Source organism: Alligator sinensis, unplaced genomic scaffold, assembly GCF_000455745.1.
Source record: "Alligator sinensis unplaced genomic scaffold, ASM45574v1 scaffold859_1, whole genome shotgun sequence".
Taxonomy (NCBI): Eukaryota; Metazoa; Chordata; order Crocodylia; family Alligatoridae; genus Alligator; species Alligator sinensis.
In genome coordinates this window covers 682,413-701,742 of record NW_005842656.1, presented here as the reverse complement: position 1 = coordinate 701,742, position 19,330 = coordinate 682,413, and the positions used below count along the sequence as shown (strand labels likewise).

The 19,330-nt window shown below is 58.4% G+C and overlaps 1 protein-coding gene across 1 annotated transcript in view; it reads right to left on the bottom strand.

The window, feature by feature from the left end:
• ARMH3 (armadillo-like helical domain containing 3) overlaps nucleotides 1-19,330 on the bottom strand; it is a 77,647-nt gene extending 58,317 nt beyond the window's left edge. Inside the window, exons 1-12 of the mRNA XM_006033725.3 lie at nucleotides 19,195-19,330; nucleotides 18,946-19,002; nucleotides 17,879-18,025; nucleotides 17,062-17,169; nucleotides 15,447-15,539; nucleotides 13,944-14,018; nucleotides 10,022-10,108; nucleotides 4,844-4,900; nucleotides 4,239-4,282; nucleotides 1,851-1,911; nucleotides 1,142-1,188; nucleotides 283-358 (exon numbers count right to left, since the gene is read on the bottom strand). Of these exons, the coding sequence (XP_006033787.2) occupies nucleotides 283-358; nucleotides 1,142-1,188; nucleotides 1,851-1,911; nucleotides 4,239-4,282; nucleotides 4,844-4,900; nucleotides 10,022-10,108; nucleotides 13,944-14,018; nucleotides 15,447-15,539; nucleotides 17,062-17,169; nucleotides 17,879-18,025; nucleotides 18,946-19,002; nucleotides 19,195-19,329 (987 nt within the window). The 5' untranslated portion in view covers nucleotide 19,330. The remainder of the gene's footprint in view (nucleotides 1-282; nucleotides 359-1,141; nucleotides 1,189-1,850; nucleotides 1,912-4,238; nucleotides 4,283-4,843; nucleotides 4,901-10,021; nucleotides 10,109-13,943; nucleotides 14,019-15,446; nucleotides 15,540-17,061; nucleotides 17,170-17,878; nucleotides 18,026-18,945; nucleotides 19,003-19,194) is intronic.

Below are 19,330 nucleotides of genomic sequence, written 5' to 3'. Positions count from 1 at the left end.
GAGAACATCATTCCAGCTGCACGGCTGCTGCAGGGCAGGTGCCAGCCCGTCTCTGCTAGGAGAGGAGCGCCGAGGGGGTCTTTGAGGCCCTTCCCTAGACAACACCCCCCCAAACCACTACTTCTCGCCCCTGGCAGGGGAGATTTCACCTCCCACATCCCCCTGGGTCCAGTTCCCGGCTGCCTCTGAGCTGGCGCCACTCTAACAAGGCACTGAGGGTCCAGGAGCGAGGAGAGGGCCGCAGCGATCAGACAGCTGTGGCAAACCGGCGCGGGAGCCCACCTGTGCCAGCACGGTGATGAAGTTCCGGTTCAGGTGCACGGCTTCGTAGAGGGCCAGCAGGATCGCCTCGTTCGTCCTGCGGGGAAGGGACATGGTGACAATGGCCTCCCAACCCAATCACCCAGCAGACATTGGGCTCCGGGGTGGGAGAGGACGAGGCCAGGCCCTCGGGCACCACAAAACCTCAGTACTCATGAGTATAGACGTCCCACCGCCAGACCCTTCCCCTTCCCACGAGGGACCCTGCCTTCCTCAGTCTCCAGCACAGCCCAGGAGCCTGGAAGCGCAGAGCAGCCTCCTGCTGCCGTGTGCTCGTCTGTATTGGGCTGGGGAGACATCTGCTCTCCTGCCCCCGGATCCCCAGAGCACTCAGCGCGAGGCTGAAGCACCTGATGCCCCCTCTGCCCTCATCTCCCCAGGTTGAGGTGCTCCACGTCTGCATGCAGTGGGCTCCAAGTCTTGCCACATCACTGGTACAGCGGAACCGGGTGGCCAGGGGCACGAGTGAGACCTGGGAACGCCAGATCCAAGCCCTGCCACGAAACCACCATCCCGAGCCGTGGGCCCATGGAGAAAGCTTGATGGACGGGGATTCCCCCCAGGCACCAACAATCCTCTAACGCCCTTGGTACCCGCATAGTGTGGTAGGATGGCTGCAGAGCAAATGACTGACTGTCCCTGCTGCTCCCCCAGCACCAATCTAACCCTGGCTTTGCAGCCACGTGGTCAATCCCGTGGCCAGGCCACGGTGCCACCACCTCTGGGATATGCCCTCCTGCCGCAAAGCAGCCCCGCAAATTAAGCAGGTAAGGCCTGCCCCAACAGAAATGCTGCTGTTTGCCTCATGCCATGCACTTACTGGACAGAGATTTTCTCATCAGCGTCTGCTATGAACATGCTGCCGACCTATGGAAGGAAAGAGCATTGCACGGCTTTAGGAGGATGCCAGCACCATGCAGGGCTCAGCTCAGGACAGTGGGGCTGGCAGGGACTGCGGCTGACAGCCCGGGTGGAGGGGAGACCCAGGTGAAGAACCAACCTGCCTGGACAATGCCTCCCACCGATAGCACTTTTTCCTCTGTGCCATCATTAACGATCGGCCCCCAAACGCAACCGCCTCCATCAGGAGGTGCCCGAGTCACTGCCAATGCAAAGGACCGAGGAAGCTCACAGCTTCCCCCATGAGTCCCTGGGAGCTGCCTTGGGAAGACACAGCCACCGTCTTTCCCCAGCAGCCACCTCATAGCAGCAGCAAAGCCCAGGCCATGGTCTGAACCCCGCATGTTTCCAGGCACGCGCTGCTGATCGCGCTAGCTGGGAGCCTGTCTCCACAGTGGCCTGGGCTGCTTGGAAAGGGAACAGACACCTGCTGCTCTGGAAATGGGGCGAGCTGGAGACAGGAGCATGAAACGAGACATCCCCTGGCCTTTGTGAGGGCAACCCGGAGAGGCCGCATAGAGCTAACACCAGGGTCTCCCCTCTCCCCCAGAGCCAGCCCTGAGCCCAAGCCAAGCCTCGCCCAGGCTGTCCCAAATGACGTCCAAAAACAATGCTCCCGCTGCACTTACCATGTTGGTCAAGGCTGAGAAGAAGCCGGTCTGGTGCTCCTCTTCCTTGTCCCTGTACTGCCTGCACAAACAGCAGAGAGGGCATGAGGGTTCGGCATGACACACAGGACAGGGACCATCATACCCCACACCCTGCCAGGGCCGGGGCCGCCGGGACCAGGTTGGGAGAGTGCAGCCACCTTCCTGCTTTGTTTTCATGAGCTTGTGCAGATACGAGGAGCCTAAACCCTTGCCTGCAGCACAGAGCAGAGGGGCTACAGGCTGGTTTCAGGCCCCGGGGAGACAAGAGTCCAAGCAGCAAGTTATCTGCAGTGAAGTTTGCTGTGCTAGACATGACTCCTCCAGCCTGGGCGTAGGGAAATCTTATGGAAACACTACCTTAAATCCCAGACAGATGTTGAGCCTGTGATCCAAAACCCTGCTAAAAATCTTAACAGGGTACAGGGAAAAAAAAAAAAAAAAAGACTCAGGCACTTGCTTGGGTTTCAAAGCTGATCTCCTGTCTCACGTCGCCCCGGGACGTGTGAAATGCCTCACAGAACAGCGAACACCACTGCGCTGACAGCTGCGACGGCTTACGACCGAGTGACGCCACAGCCCAGCGCAACCCACCAGTGGAAAGAGGGTTGTGCAAAAACCTCCGCTCAGGCTCACCCCCACACTGCACTGGGCAGGAAGGGATTTCCCCCCTGCTCAGACTGGTCACACTGGGGGGTTTCCCCTTCCCCTGCAGTGGGGGCACGGCCTGGCCTGGGCTCTCTGCAGTGCCCGTGACCCCCCTGGCAGCAGCAGGACATTGGCGGCCGTGACCCTCCTGCTTTCCCGGGGGCAGGGGCGATGCCTGGGGCTGTGTCAGGGACGACTGTCGTATGGCTCCGAAGCCGGACATGGGTTTGTCTGGGCTGGTTTGGACGGGGGTGATCCTGCCTCAGGCCGGGCTGGACTGGATGCAACCCTGCAGCTCCCTGCCAGCCCCACAGCTCTGGGATTCCTGTAAAAGAGGCTGCGGTTTGGCAGGAAAGCCCTAGGCTTTCTCTGAGGAGTCTGCAACCCCCAGGGATGATCGCATGAAAACAATCCCAAGATTTGACCAAGCGTAAAAAAAGCTGCTCATTCCCCTCTGGGCCGAGTCTGGGCTCAGCTCCCTCCGAGGGGAGACAGAACAGGGCCAGCTCCCACCTAGGTCCAGGGCAGACCCAACGCAGACTGCGAGGGAAGGAGGTGGCGCTGACGGAGGTGGGGAGGAGAGCACCCCGGGGCAGGGTTTACCCTCCTGCCGGGCTGGCTGCCCTTCATGCTGAGGCAGTAGATGCCCATCGCAGCCTGAGGGCCTGAGGTGCCACGGGGCTGACTGGGCCCTGGTCTGATCCAGCTTGGAGACTCCCAGAGCCGTGGGGCTGGCGGAGAGCTGTGAGGTCACATCCAGTCCAAGCCCTGTCCAAGGCAGGATCAGCCCTGTCCAAACCCCGTGTCTGACCTCGAAGCCACACAACACAGTCACCCCGACACAGCCCCAGGCATCGCCCCCGCCCCCGGGATACAGCGGGGGCCGCAGGCATCGACGTCCTACTGCTGCCGGGGGGTCATGGATGCTGCCAGGTCAGGCCCCCGCTGCAGAGGAAGGCAAACCCCCAGTCCAAACCAGTCTGAGCAGGGGGGAAATCCCTTCCTGCCCCAGTGAAGCATGAGGCTTAGCCCGAGCACAGGGGCAAGACCCCCCCCAGCCAGGACCCTGCGGGGTTGGTGCCAGCAGGAGCATTGGCACAGCCCAGCCCCATCCCCAGCACTGCCGGGGGAGGCTTAAACCCCCCCGACACATGGAGAAGAAAGGCGGGGAAAGGGGGAGGGGGGGCAACAGCCCAGCAGCCTGGGACACCCCACAGCAGAGCACGGGCATCGCTGAGCTTAGAACATCCCTGACCGGTGCCCGTCCAGCCTCTCAAACCCTGCAGTGATGGAGAATCCCCCGCTTCCCTGGTATCTCTCCCACGCACCCCCCACCACCCTGACAGCAAAGAAGTTTGTCTTGATCTCCAATCTGAATTTACTTTGCTGCAACTTCAAGTCATAGGTCTGCACCCTCCTCCCTGCAGCAGGAGAGGACAGGGGTTATCCCTCTGCTCTCTGGCAGCCCTGCAGGGATTTGCAGGCTGCTCTCAAGTCCTCTCTTCAGTGCCTTTTCCGAGGGGTTTGCTCCTTTCGGTGGCACGGGTTTCCCATCAGAACTGCACACAGCAAAATGGGCATTTGTCTGTCATGCGGGATCGGGGGGACAGTGCCCCAGGCTCAGACCGTGGGACCGCGGGTGGTGGTAACAGGGCAGGAGGCGGCTGTGGCTACCACGCAGAGGAGGGAGGGAGAGGTGTGGGGGCCGGCGATTGCACTCACTGGTTGTACTCTGACAGTGCCTGGGCAATCACGAGTCCCATCCCCTGCAAGAACAGAAACTGGCTTCACTCTGTGGGAAGCTGCACCGCGATGGTGGGAGGGGGATCTGCTGCCCGGGGCCACCCTGCCCACCCGGCTGCCCGCTCCCCTGCTGGCCTCCGAGCAGGGCTGGGAGCCCTGACCCCTGGCCTGCGTCAGAGCCAGAGACTCACAAGCCCCAGGCAAATGCTTCTACGTTAAGGGCATTAAACCCCAGCAGGGCCCACTCGCCAGCTCTCTGATGCTCTCGAGTCATAGAAAATAAGGGTGTGAGGGGACTTCAGGACATCAGATCTAGTCCAACCCCCTGCTCCAAGCAGGATCAGCCACAACTACATCATCCCAGGCAGGGCTTTGTCCAGCCGAGGCTTAAACACCTCCAGGGGTGGAGATGCCACCACTTTTCTGGCTAACCTGTTCCAGTGCTTTACTGCCCTCCTCGTGAAAAAGTTTTGGCCTAATATCTAACCTAAACCTCCCTTGCTGCAACATGAACTGGTCACTGATGTAAAAGGGCAGCCAGGGTCGAGGTGGAGAAGCCCCAGCGCGGCACGAGGGATACTCACGTTGAGCGTGGCCTCGTCATCCACGATGGAGAGCTTCACTATGTATGGATTCACCGACTGCAGAGAGAGGGGAGGAGACAGCGTTAGGCCTGGCCTCTGGCTCAGCTGCGTGCTTGGCGTGGTATCTGATTCGCAATCGCGAGTGCCTGGTAAATAGCATGTTATCAGACCGATCATCAGACACGTGTGCCACCACGCAGCAGGCCCCAGAAGCAGTGTGGGGGCTGAACAGGGCAATGGCCAGAGGTCCAAGAATTTGGGCATCTTGCAACCACTGCCAAAAAGCACCTGGGAAAAGGACCAGGACAGCATGGCAGTACCAAGGACCCATCCATCTAATGACCCAGGCTGCACCTCCACGCCTTATAGGTCAGGCCAGGGACGCTCAACCTGCAGGCCAGGTCTGGTGCCTGGCACCTTGTCATCCAGTCCATAGGGAGCCCCCCAGGGCTGTGGCCCGGCGAGCCGGGCGGCAGGGGGCCCAATCCCAGCGTACAGGACTGGCAGATGGAGCGAGGGGCTCCTGGAGCCCAATCTGTGTCCCCAAGCCTGGGCAGAGGTAGCATGAGGCCCTGGGGCCTGGTCCTGGGGTGCAGGGTCCAATCCAGCCCGTGGACCAGCCCCATGCTCTTCATGTGGCCCATGGGGCCAAAAGGTTGAGCACCACCAGGTTAGCCATTGAAAGCCAGCAGCTCTGGGGAGACATGGTCAAGTCACCTGCCCTCCCGGGGGACAGATGCCTCGAGAGAGGCTGCCAATACTTTAGAAGGCATTTTCCCTCGTTAAGACACAGCTTCTTCCAAGGCTGCATGTCGGCGCGGAGATGAGCAGAGGCCGAGGGCATGCAAGAGCGCGGGGTCAGAGGGTGCAGCTGAGGGAGGTGAACACCTGAAGGCCAGGCCATTGTCCCCTTGGCTTCATGATCACCGAGTCGCCCCGTTTCGCAGCAACGTTGAGCCAGGCCGGGCACTGAGGAAGCGACCGCCGGCCCACGGCCCCTGCGTGCTGGGCAAGGATCAGAGCGCTTCTTCAGCTCAACTTGTCAACCCCATGCGAAGCCTCCTTCCCTGCCGTGGCCTTGCTGAGCTCTTGGCAACAAAAGAATCACTCGAGGATTTTCTAGTCAAGAGACAAGTGAATGCCAAGAGCTGGCGCTTCCTGAGGAGGCCTGCAGTCTCAGGCGGTTGAGAACCACAACCCTATACTACAGCACCAGTGCTCTGAATGCCTCCAGCAGACAGCGGAGGGAGGGAGACACGTCCGCAGACCTCACGTGCCCGAACAAGCCTGCAGGAATCACGTGCTCACTGCTAGGGGTGGAAAGAGATGTTGCCTTTGCGCCAGGCTCAGCCCTTCTGCGAGGCTGCAAGGAAAGGCAGCAATATCTTGTGCCGCTTTACTGCAGCGGATGTCAGTTTGCTTTAGGGCAGGAGAGTGCGGGCAGCCCAGCACTGCCCATGCTCTCTCCCTAGCCCAGGGAAGTGCTCCCTGGGCACGTCTCTGGAAGTGGGGAAAGCTGGGTCCCCGCATGCAGAGACACAGCCCTGGCAGTCTCCCGGGGCACGTTGCCCATTGTTCCTCAAGGTCAATGGGTAGGACAACGGCATGACATGTCACCCATGTCCCTGCCCACCTGACCTGCTTCATTGGCAACATCTACTTCTAGCCCAAGGAAACAAGGGGGAAACAAACTCAGCGAGAACCATCCCCAGGTGAGCCATCAGTAGATGGCACCCAGGGCCTCCTGGGCCCCCCCATCCACCACGTGCCTGCAAGGGACCGTGCACCTTTGAGACTCATCCTCTCCCAACCGGAGGGACCAGGCCCTTGGAGCAGGGAACTTGGGGCCAGAGGCCGAGGAGGGAGCAGAGGCAGCAGCTGGGTAGGGCGCAGAGCTGGACTGTCGCAGCCACACAGCTGCTCCGCTCGGGGACAGGGAGCGAGGAGCTGGCCCACCTGCTAGCGGACTCCCTGGCTCCTGAGAGCAAGCTGGCATCGTGGGAAGCTTGGCATGCTCCGTGCCATGATTTGGCCAGCTGGGAAGTGGGACAAAACACCAGCTCCTCCCCTTATTCACAGCTCAGTGCTTTCGGTGAGGCCAAAGCACCCAGACTCCAGGAGCAAAGTCAGGGACGCAGGCCCAGGCAGTCTGCAAACCACCAGGGGCCAGAGAGAGTCTCACTGCTGCTGGTTCCAGACAGGGCAGGCTTCCAGCCCCTGGAAAAACTGCCATGAAGAGCAGCCCGGGAACACCACTCTGCCTCGCTGCGAAGGGCAATGGGATTGAACTGGAGCAGATTAAATCTCTGCAATGATCTTTCTGGCTGTAGGAGCAGCGGGATGGTGGAACCAGCTGCCCAGGGATGCAGTGGCTGGATGGGCGCAGGGCTAGGCTGGATTCAGAATAGCACAGGCTGAGTCTGTGCGGGAAGCAGGCCTGGATGCTGCGTGAGGTCCCTGGCACCCCCCCACAATGCCATGGTGCAGGGCAGGGGCAAATCCTAGAGCTAACTCGCCCAGGACCATCCCCCTGTAATCACAGCTGCAGCCTCTTCCAGCTCGGCCATGCCCTGACCCAGAGACAGCACAACCGAGTCCTTGCGCTGGCAGGAGGCACCAAGCTGTGCCCCCATGTAGCTGAGCAGGAGGCAGCTGGGGGTGGGCGTGGGACAAGACAGCCCCAGACAGAGCCGCCCACGGGCCCTGTACGCCCCAAAGCATTTGTTTTTAAGACTCCCCTGCTCCAAAGCTGCTTGCAAGGTGCATGGGACCTGCAACCTTCACGCGTGCCATCCCAGCAGTCCAAATGGACCCTGCGGGAGAGACAGCATGGCTGGCCGGGGGCACAGGGACAGCAACGAGAGGGTGGAGAGTAATTCCTCGCTCCCTGCCACATCACTGGGAGCAGGTACAGGGAAGGGGATACCCCCTGCCCCTCCCCACTGCCACTTCCCCGGCCCCTAGCCCCCATGCAGCCCAGCCGGGGCGGACAGGGACAGCCCCCTGCCAAAACAAAGCCAGGTGAGGAGGACGGGTATATTTTTGTGACCCCTCTCCCCTCCTGCCTCTCAACCAGCCCCGCTGCAGTGCCTAAGAAGAGACAAGAAGGGAAAAAGTCCCCTCTCCCCTTGGCCAAGCCTGCTCTGTGCATGCGATGCTCCTTTGAGTCTCGTTAGTGTGTCTCGGTAGCGTCACTATTTCCCTGGTGCTGTCAATTATTTCCTAGCGCGATGTGGTCCTTTCGCTCAGGAGCAAGGGAGAGAGAAACGTTTCCTCAGAAACGGGGAGGCGGCATCTTACAGCTACGCATGGTGGATGGGTGCAGACCCCTTTCTACCTACAGTGCCTCTGTGGGAAGATTAAATCCCCTGACACATGGAGCAGAAAGGGGAGCCAGGGGGGCAACCAGCACAGCCCAGAAGCCTGGGACACCCCACAGCAGAGCGCAGGCATCACTGCACCAAGAGCATCCCTCATCAGGGTCTGTCCAGCCTCTCCTTGAACCCTCCAGTGGGCAGCGTGTGGATGCTACAACAATACGAGTAATGCACACACCACCCCCAGCACCAAGCTACAGATACAGCCACGTGGACACGTGCACAACTCCCGGTGGGAACACAATCAGGTGCGCGGCTGGCACAGAACTGCCCACGCGAGTGAGTTAACGGATGGAAGGACCAGACGAGACCTCTTCCTGGGTCATCGCTGCCAGCTCCCAGGCACTGTGCCACGTACCCTCTTCACAAACTAACCCTGCCCCACGGCCCCCAGCTGCTCTGGCAAAGAGGAAACTTCTCATTTCCAGCCCACGTGCTTTCCAGTCCTATTGGCTGAAACCAAAAACCCAAGACAGGCCGTTAAAATACAGTGCTTCATGCATAGAGGAACTGACAGGAGGGTTTCCCACTGCTTTCATTTTCTCTCTTCTGCACAACATCAAGAAAGCAACGATCTGCAGACACAGCAGCAGATCAGAGAGCAGCATGGTCCTCCTCCACGGGAAAGATGAAGCAAGTTGCTTGATAAGGATGACTGGAGAGACGCAAAGCTGCCGGTCTAGCTCTTTGAGGGGGTTGCAAGATGGGACGTTTCCCTGGCTCCTCCTGGGCATAGGGTCAGCATCTCTTCAGAGGGCTCTTCATTACCTTGGCTCATTGTTTTGGCTTCCCATCCTACGCCCAGGGCCTGAGACATGACAGCTCTATGAATGCAGTTCCCTAGACAGAATATACCACACACACACACACACACACACACACACAGTTAACCCACCCACTATTAACCTTGCTTTCAACAGAGTGCACTGCGAGCAAAACCATTCCCACTGAGAAAGTGTTTTTGTACTTGGGTACAAGCATGCATAGGTTATTAGCATTTTTTTCATAGCATCCAAGAGCTGTGGGGACACATCCAGTCCCAGCCCTGCCTAAGGCAGGATCAGCCCGTCCAAACCAGCCCAGACAAACCCTGTGTCCGACCTCAAAGCCACATGACACAGCCGCCCCCAACACAGCCCCAGGCATCGCCCGCACCCCTGGGATATAGGGGGCCTGCAGCTGCCAATGTCCTGTTCCTGTTGGGAGGGGGGGGTTGCGGGCGCCACAGAAAGCCCAGGCCAAGCCGTGCCCCCACTGCAGAGGAAGGCAAAACCCCGCAGTGTGGCCCACTCTGAGGAGAGGGGAAATCCCTTCCTACCCAGTGCAGTGTGGGGCTGAGCCCAAGTGCAGGGGCAAGACCCTCCAGCCAGGACCCTGCGGGGTCGGTGCCAGCAGGAGCATTTACATACACACAGGCTAGACCAGACGTTGCTCATCTTGTATGGGATTAGCACTTATGGAGCCAATGTGCAGTCCATGCTTTCAAACGTCCACCACCATGTTTTTCCTTTCCCCAACCTTTCAGTTCCCGTTTCTAACATGCCATCGGGGCTGCCAGTGCAGCTCTCTGCAAAGACAGAGCGGCACAGATTCAAAAACCTGAGAGAACTCCCATTAACGACAGCATAGGGGTCGGTTACGCTGTTGCACAGGATCTCTCTCCAAACTGCAGATAAAAGGAGGATTTCAAAGCAGCTTCAAGCTGCCTGAACAGCACCCGCAGCAAAGACAGCCATCGCACCCTCACGCGAGCTGGCTGAAGGTGCCCATGTAATGATGTGAGCGTGCAGAGATCTCCTACCTCGTACTTCCTGTAGTTTACCAGCAAGGCAAGCAGGACTACAGCGTCGTAACCGTGCTCCCTGCGGCTCAGGGGGGTGGACAGGATCTGAAATGTAAATTGCCAAAATTAGCACAGGGAAGTCTTGGCCACAGGACATAGCAGAGGACATGGCACAACTGGGTTCCACAAGGGACCAGACACGTGGATGGAGGGTTGGTCCATCAGGGGCCGTTCAACGCAACAGGCATGGATGTCGGCTAAAGGGCAATGGGCAGGGTCACTCGGCACATGCCCAGTTCCTTATATTCTCCCTCTAAAGCAGGGATGGCCAACCTATGGCAAGTCTGCAGCAAGTGGTATGGGCAGCCTGTAGGTGTGGGATGCGGCAGATCAGGGAGAGGACAGGCAGCACACCGGCAGACAGGGCAGCGAGCAGAAAGCAGAGCAGCAGACGGGGCATGAAGCACAGGGCAGAGCAGCAGATGGGGCAGGGAACAGAAAGGAGAGCACCAGAGGCAGGGGAAAGAGATGTGAGCCGTGCTCAGGGAGGGTGCGGGGCCCATCCATGGCAGGCTTAGGCCCCACTGGTTTGAAGCATCCATCCTTTGTCCCTGCTAGAGATGGGTCCCTGGGCGAGACAGACCCTTGGTCTGTCCCATGCACCTGCCACGATAAAGCCCCACGCAATCTGGCTTCCTGCAGAAGCAGGTGGAAGCCGAGCACAGCGCGTCCAGGACATCGGCACATAGCACAGTCAGTGACTTTGTGAACATCAGCACTTGCCAGAAATAGTTTCATAGTTGGTCGGGTCGGAAGGGACCTAAACAGATCATCCAGTCCGACCCCCTGCCATGGGCGGGAAAGGATGCCCCCAGCTAGGTGTCTGTCTAGCCTCCTTCTGAAGACCCCCAGGGTCGGAGTCAGCACCACTTCTCTTGGAAGTTGGTTCCAGCTCCTAGCTGCCCTGACAGCGAAGTAGCGCCTCCTGATGTCTAATCTGAATCTACTCTCGGTCAACTTATGGCCCTTGTTCCTAGTTACCCCCAGTAGTGCTTGGGGGAACAGGGACTCTCCCGTTCCCCACTGGTCCCCCCTGGCAAGTTTATAGGCAGCCACCAGACCCCCTCTCAACTTTCTCTTGTGGTGGCTGAACAGGTCCCGTCCCCTCTCCTCGTAGGGCCTGCCCTACTGCCCCGATCACGCAAGTGGCCTCCTCTGGCCCCTCTCCATGCTGTCCACATCCCTCCTGAAGTGCGGCGCCCAGACCTGGACGCAGTACTCCAGCTGCGGCCTGATCAGTGTCGCGTAGAGGGGGAGGATCATCTCCTTGGACCTGCTCGAGATGCACCTGTGGATGCATGACAAGGTGCGGTTGGCCTTCCTGACCGCGTCCCCACACTGCCAGCCCATGTTCATTTCGGCATCAATAATGACCCAAAGATCCTGTTCTGCCTCTGCACTGACGAGAAGGGAGGTCCCCAGCCTGTAGGTCTGCTGCTGGCTCTTCCTCCCCAGGTGCAGCACCTTGCACTTGTCAGTGCTGAGACCCATGCTGTTCTCATCCGCCCACCCCTGTGACCTGTCCAGGTCCGATTGCAGCCTGTCCCTCCTGTCTAGCGTGCCCACTTCCCCCCACATCTTAGTGTCATCTGCGAATTTGAACAAGGTGCTTTTCACCCCCTCGTCCAAGTCACTGATGAAGATGTTGAACAGCGCGGGCCCGAGGACCGAGCCCTGGGGGACCCCACTGCCCACAGCCCTCCAGGTCAAAAATGACCCATCCACCACCACTCTCTGGGTGCGGCCCTCCAGACAGGTAGCGACCCATCTGACCGTGTAGGTGTCAACGCCATAGTCCCCCAGTTTTTTAACGAGAATGGGGTGAGAGACAGTGTTGATGGCCTTCCTGAAGTCCAGAAAGACTATGTCCACCGCGACACCCGTGTCCAAGGACCTGGTGACCTGGTCGTAGAAGGCCACCAGGTTGGTCTGACAGGACCTGCCTCGAACGAACCTGTGTTCGTTGCCCCTGAGCATGATCTCCCTGCCAGCCCCTCGCAGATGTGCTCCCAGATAATTTTCTCAAAGAGCTTCCCCAGGACCGAGGTAAGACTAACAGGCCTGTAGTTTCCTGGGTCCGCCTTCCTCCCTTTTTTGAAAATGAGGACCACACTGGCCCTTTTCCAGTCCTCTGGCACCTCGCCAGAGCACCACGAGTGCTCGTAAAGCCGTGCCAGGGTCCCGCAATGACCTCTGCAATTCCCTCAGCACCCTGGGGTGGAGGTTGTCAGGACCTGCTGATTTGAACACATCCAGTCCCTCCAGAACTTCCCTGACTAGGTTCTTGCTGACCCTGGGCCTGGCAGTGCCTCCCCTGGGTGAACAGATTGTTTGATCGCTGGTCACCACCGAGCATCCAGCCAGCAACAAGCTTCTCGCTCACACCTTTGCAGAGGGCAAAGCCCATCCCTCGCCTCTAAGCATCAGACAAGAGGATACGTTGTGGGATCGGGGAGAGTCAGGCTGAAAAGGATCTCACAAGGGTACATCTAGTCTAGCTCCCGCTCACAACAGCATCAGCCCCGACTAAACCAGCCCAGCCACATGTCCATCCAGTTTGCTCTGGAAAGCATCCAGGGAGGGAGACGCCACAGCTTCTCTAGGAGCCCGCTCCAGTGCTGGACCACTTGCAGAGCCAGAACATTCCCTCATCTCCAGCCTCAGTTTCCCCTGCTGCAGCTTGAAGCTGTTGCTCCTAGTCCTGTCCCCTGCGGCCACAGAGAAAGCCCGTCTCCATCCTCTGTCATCACCCTGCAGGGACTTGAAGCCTGTGATCAAACCCCACCCCCCGGTCTTCTCTCCTCCAGACGTGGTCACCCAGCTCTTTCAGCCTGGCCTCGTCCATCGTACCTCCATTGGTCATTGCTGTCACTCTGCGCTGGACTCTCTCTAACCTGTCCACGTCCTCCACGAAGTGCAGGGCCCAGAGCTGGGCACAGGGCTCCAGGGGAGGCCTCCCCGGTGCTGAAGAGTGGGAGATCCCTGCGCCGGATCTGCACCAACGCTCCCGTTCGTACAGCCCAGGAGGCTGCTGACGGCTTCGGCAACGAGAGCATGCTGCTGGCCCATATTCAGTTCGTGCTCCACGTTCCCCAGGTCCTTCTCTGCATCACGGCGGCCTAGCCCGCTGTTCCCCAGGCTGGATTGATGCACACAACTATTCTGCGCCAAGGGAAGTACGTTGCACTTGTCCTTGCTGAACCGCATCTGATTTCTGGACTTCTCCAGGCTCTCCAGGCCCTTCTGGATCCCAGCCCTGCCTTCCAGAGCATCTGCAACTTGACCCAGCTTGGTGTCATCTGCCAAGTTGCTAAACATGTGCTTGAACACAATCACCCAAATCATCAATGAAGAAGCTATACAACACGGGACCCAGGACAGACCCCTGGGGACTGCATGTGATACCGCCTCCTAATTAGACATGGAGCCACTGACAACTACTGGTTGAGCACAATATCTAACCAGTTACATACCCGCCTCCCAGCGTGCATCTTACACTGTGCTATGGACACACACCCAGTACAGGCGCTACATTTTCCCAGTCGAGTTTCTCACCTTCAAAGTCTAACTTATCCAAGGATGGCAAACGGCTGACTACACTGGCTGACTTTCCAAGCTGGTGATTCTCTAGCATCTGCCATGAAATCAGGCCCGCAAAGCTCTTCTGTTCCTTCCTGAGCAGCAAAGCCTGAAGTGTGAACACCATAAAGCCCAAATGAGACCGAAGCCAAGGGACTGGAGTGAGGCGATAGCAGGGATCAAAATTTGCAACTCAGCTCCAAACATTAGGAGTCAAAACGCCACGTCAGGGAGCGTTGGTGGAAAAGCAGCGAGTGGAGGGTGGAGAGCTCTGGGGAAAGTGCTTTCTGCTTCAGCGTACCTGTAAGATAGCTTCAAAGATGCTGTTGATCATCACGTACTCCAGGATTGTGTTCTGGCTGATGTTGTCTGTCACCTGCATACAAAGAAAGTGTTTGAACGCCCTCGCTGCCGACCCCACCTCCAGCGTGCTGCTACAGCTTCTGTGCCAGGACAAGACATGTCGCCCACTTTGGTGGGCACTCCCATGCAGCCATGAGGCTGGGCAGGCATGGGCCAGAGCTGGGAGAGGGGAGAAGGGGCAAGCACAGGCTGCCTTTGCCCTGCACCTACTGCCCACATCACAGCTGGTGCGTGGGGACCTCCTCTGTGCAGCCGTGTGGGAACGGCAGGAGTAGCAGAAACTCATGCAGCTGAAGGGGGTCCGGCTGGGGTCCCTTGTGAGCCAGAGGTTTGCAGGGAAGCCCCCCCCCACCCCAACACCAGGTGGTGCCTCCCCTTTTGCCCAGCGGGAAGGGTGCAGAGAGGGACCCTTGCCCTCACCCAGAGGTGGATCCGGGGGTTGGCAATTGCACCCCCTTTGGCCCCTGCTCTACCTAAACTTCAGAACCAACTGCCTGGAAGGGCAGTGGCATTTCCCTTCTGGCAGGGCTGAAGGTGTCCTGGCTTATTATCACATACCTGATTCCTGCTCAGCTCAGGTGCTAACGACCCTCTCTCTTTTCTAATGGCCTCGATGTTCCATTAGTCAGGTTGCCCCTTCCCTGGCCGTTTTGCTGCCTCCCAGCCCTCTCTTCTGTTTTGCAGCCCCACAGGCAGTCCTAGCTAAACACCTTAACTCTGGTGCGGTCACAGCAACTCCCACATGGAAATGACCGACAGCGCCACACTGGGTGCACTGTCAATGTGCTCCAGAAAGCACAATTTTGCTTTATGAACCCGAATAGGAAATGTGCATTCAACTGTAAGGATGGCAGGACTGATAAAGCAGTATTTGCTGACTGCTCTGGCCTGGCTTGGTGCATTTGTCAGACTTCATGTGAAATCCAGCTCATCAGGCACATTCCAGTAAAGTCCCGTGCATCTTTGCTTCCATCTTAAAAACTGCGTAACACAGCTCCAGCCCCTAGCAGGCTAGTACAGCTTCTACCATCTTTTTACCTGGAGAAAAACGTGGGTGTCGTGTTCTAGGGGATCTGCATTACCCTTGGCAAAATCCTAGATCCACCCATGCCCATGCCTGTCTCAGCCTCTTCTCCCCAGGTACCTCATGCCTGCCCCCAGTACCCTCCTTCTCCCACTCCTGGACTCCCTTCTCTCTCCATCCTGCTGGTCCCCTCCAAAGCATTTTGTGGAAGCTGGTTTAGGTGGGACCAGGTGACACACACACAGGTGACTGGGGTCACCTGTGTGTGTGACCCCAGTCAAGGGGGTCACACACGGCCCTGGAGGACCCTTCCCATGCCCTCACAGGCACCTCAAGCCCCCTCCGGCACCAGCTGCCTGTGCCTGCCAGGGGCAGATGATTGGAGCCCCCCAGCAAATGCCCCACGGGGTGATTTACCGTAACCAAGCAGAGGAGCAGCTTCAGGCACAAGCTCTTCAGGCTTTCGGAGCCTTCTGCGCAGAGCAGAGCGTCCAAGCTCTCCATGAGATTCTGGAGGGGAAGGCATGGTTATCACGGGCTCCCACAAGCCAGCAGCCAGCACTGGGTTACAGGCAGTGGCACGGCATGACTGTGGGTCTCACCACAGCATGCTCTCTCCATAGTACCAGCAAAACCCACCCTGGCCAAGCTTATACATGAAGCCAATGTGGTGGTGTGCATCTGACGTGCCCTGATGGCTGCCTGGGGCTCATCCATGCCTCACCACCAAGTCTTGGTGTTAATAACATCCTGCATAATTGCAGCACACGGTCTGCGAGAACTGCGTTGTTCCCTCTCACTGGGGGGGACGGGATGGTGTTCAAGCCCCGCTGCGGCCCCTGAGGGCTACTGACACCTCCTGGCTGATTCGCACAAAATACTTCATGGTAAAGTAAAAGTCACTAGCAATTTATCATTGATTGTCTCTCACCAGACAAAAGTTTGGGGGGGGGGGGGGGACGGCCTGACTTTCCCCCCAGAAGAAAAGTTTGGGGGGGGGGGGGCATGGCCTGACACGAGCAGGCTGGCAGTTTAAGACGAACACCAGGATGCTCCGTTTCCCCCGGTCTGGGACTAAATGGGGGAGCTCGTGGCCCTCAGATGTGGTGGGAGCTGAGAGCTCAGCCAGATTCACGCAGGGTCGGACATATGCTTGGAGGAAAGGGGCATTGGTCACTATGGAGCATGGGAGTGAGGCTTCTGCATCAGACCTACCTGGACCTTAAAGGCTGAAAGGGAGAGAGAAGCAGGAAAACCCTGCTCAGACCCAGGTCGCTCTTCCTTCCAGCCTCTGCTCTGCGGCCATGTGACACCAAAGACTGGACACAATGGACCTGGGCTCTGACCCAGTCCATGGTAGCTCTCATGAGGCCAGTGGGCTCAAACCTCCGACCACTATCAGTGTAACACATGTCTAATATAGCAGCGGCACAATTGGCCGATGGACAGTTAAAATGCAGCTCTAGCAACAGCGCTCATCTGCTCAGAGGAAGGAAGCAGGGCTGCAGGCAGCTTCCTGTAGGGTCAGGGGAGTGGGGATTAACTGCCTCCCAGCTGCATCATAGCTTGGCTTAGCCCTGCACCACAGAGAGCAAAGTTGCCAGGGCCAGCTGCCATGCCCTGCAGGGCAAACAGTACACGGCCGCCACCCCAGAGCAGCTGCCGGGGGATAAATCCCCACGCCCTGCTGCCCCACAGTTAATCATCTACATTTCTGCTCCTCGAGACCCTGGGGACTTCTGGGGAGTCTGCAAGGCATGCAGGACCTCCCATCTACACTACGACGGGGGGCGCTGAGAATGCCAGGAGGAGGGCGACAGGCACAGAAATCAAGCCCAAGTGACCAGGCTGAGATGCAATGGCCTGGGATGAGCTAATGCCCATATGTGGCTTGTTCGTCGTGGCCAATGCATCTAAACCACGCAGTTAAACTTCAGGGAAAGGGGCCTCCGCCACCATGCCAGGTCAGTCACGAATTGCTCTGCTCTGAGCCCCGGAGCAGTCTTCCCGCCGGCCCCTCCGTGCATCTCACCTTCATGCACAGCTCCGCCTTGTCGAATCCCATGAGCATGTTGATGATGTCGAAGCCCGAGGTGGATTTGTTCTTCTGGTGCACACCACGAATCAAGGCACAGAGCGTCTGTGTGGGGCAGAGGGGAGGGAGTAGCAGAGTCGGGCCATGCCCACACTGCCCCTGGCCAGCCCTGCTCACGGCCCAGATGCCAAAGACCACCATCAACCTAAACACCCTGCCCCTCCCAGCTGCTCCATCACCCTCAGGTTCCCAAATCTCAGTATCTCGGCCAGCATTGTCCCACCCTGAGCTAACCAGTGCTCCATACAGAGGCATCTTTGCTGCATCTCCTCCCCACAGTCACCTTCGCTGTCTTGCAAAGGTGCACAGCCAGAACCATGTATGAGCGGGGAAGCCTGGGCAAAGCTGGCTGGGGACCCCAAGGAGGGGCTGGACCCTGCGTTCAACACCGGTTAGAGCCCCCATCAGAAAAAATCCTCTCTCGAATGCAGAGAGAATCACGTTCTGCCTATTTAAGGACCCCAAGGGCAGAGCCGTAACACCAGGCAAGTCTGCTGACAGATTTCACTGCCCTTTTATCTTGGCTGTCAGGGATCCCCAAGGACAGAGGGAGACCGTGTTCCCCTTGGGAGACCCCAAGGACAGCAAGCCTGAGCATCGGGGAGCCCGTCTCTCCCCCGAGGCCCACCCCATCCTCCATCATCCCAGAGCCCAGCTTCAAAACAAGTTCCTGGTCCCCATGTCCGACAGGATCCCTGGTGCCTTGAAGCTCGGCAGGGAGAGAAGCCGAGCGGAGCTTGTCCCCAGCAGATACCTGCAGCGCGTTGACCACCCTGATGGGGTGCTCCTCTGCCAGGGCCTGGATGCAGTGCTGGAACAAGCAGTTAATGTTGTCCTTTATCTTCATGAGCTCCTCGCCATCCAGAGCCTCCAGCTTCCCCTCCAGGTACTCCAGGTTCACCTACAGAGAAAGGAAGGTCAACGAACACCATCACAACCCCTCAGCAGAGCATCCCCAAAGCCCCACGTTTCCCCCCGGCTGTTACACTGCCTGTCCCAAGGAGCAGATCAAGGTTTGCCCTGGAATAACTCCTCATCCCTGCAAGCCTCTGCACCACTGCCCTTATACCAGACCTCGCAGCTGCAGCAGGGACTCCGCCTTTGGGGGGTGGAGGAAATTTTAGGTCCCGCTTTCCAGAGTGGGCTAGCCGGGGATACCACTTGCCCAGAGATCGCTCTTACCATGGGCAATTGGTAAAGAGACAAGCACAGAAAGATAAAAAGGAGAAAAGATGTAGACAAGAAAAACTGACCGTAAGCTTGGAGACAGAACAGAGACAAGCAGTTTCCTCCCCTCTCATCTGCCTACGCCCGAGCCCTCTGCCAGTATTTTCGGTGTCCAGCCTTCCTGCTGGATCTGTCAGCCCCAACTGCTGCGGACCCTGAACCTCCAAAGCCTGGCATCCAAAGATCCTGGACACATCACAAACAGCCCCCACCAGCACTGCCCACTATAGCAAGAGAGACGCAGCAGTTGTGCCCTCTCTTTCCTTAAGTCTGCACCCCAAGATCTTCTGACGTCCAAAACCACACAGGTGTCTGCAGGCAGAATAACACAACCTGTGCAGTGATAGCAATAACCTACGTGGAGCAGCTGAACGTAGGCTTTTCAGCCGGGCCACATGTGCCCTATTGGGGAAATAAAGGCAGAAAAACCTTTATGATACCCCACGAGCCCCCAGAACACAACCAGGTTCATGACAAATGCATTTCCCCAGCTGCTGTGGACTCGAGGGGAATGGGAAGAGCTGGGGCAGCCAAACCTGCCAGGCACGTGGAAAACCCCAGGGCACGGGGGGCAAGTGTCCCCCCTGCCATCACCTTCATGAGGAACAGCTCCTCCCAGAACCGCGGGTTGCGCTTGCTGGGGTCGTCTATCTGAAAGAGAAGGACATTCCTGTGAGACCCCGTGAGCTGCCACAGCCGGTCGCTAGAGCCAACGCGGCTCCCCAGCACCGGGGTGCTCAGAGTCCAGCCTCCCCAGAGCTGTGCCAAACCCCAGCTGGGACCCCCTCCCAGCAACTCTGCCTGGACAGACAGCGGTTTCACCAGGACCCACCGGCCTCTTACCATGAAGATCTCGTCGTACATGAGCACGACCTTCTCCTTCAGCGGCTTCTTGGAGGCGGAGGATTTCCGCAGCAACCCGCCCTTCTTCTCTGCCAGCGCCATGGCGGCGGCCTGCGGATGAGAGACACCGGACATC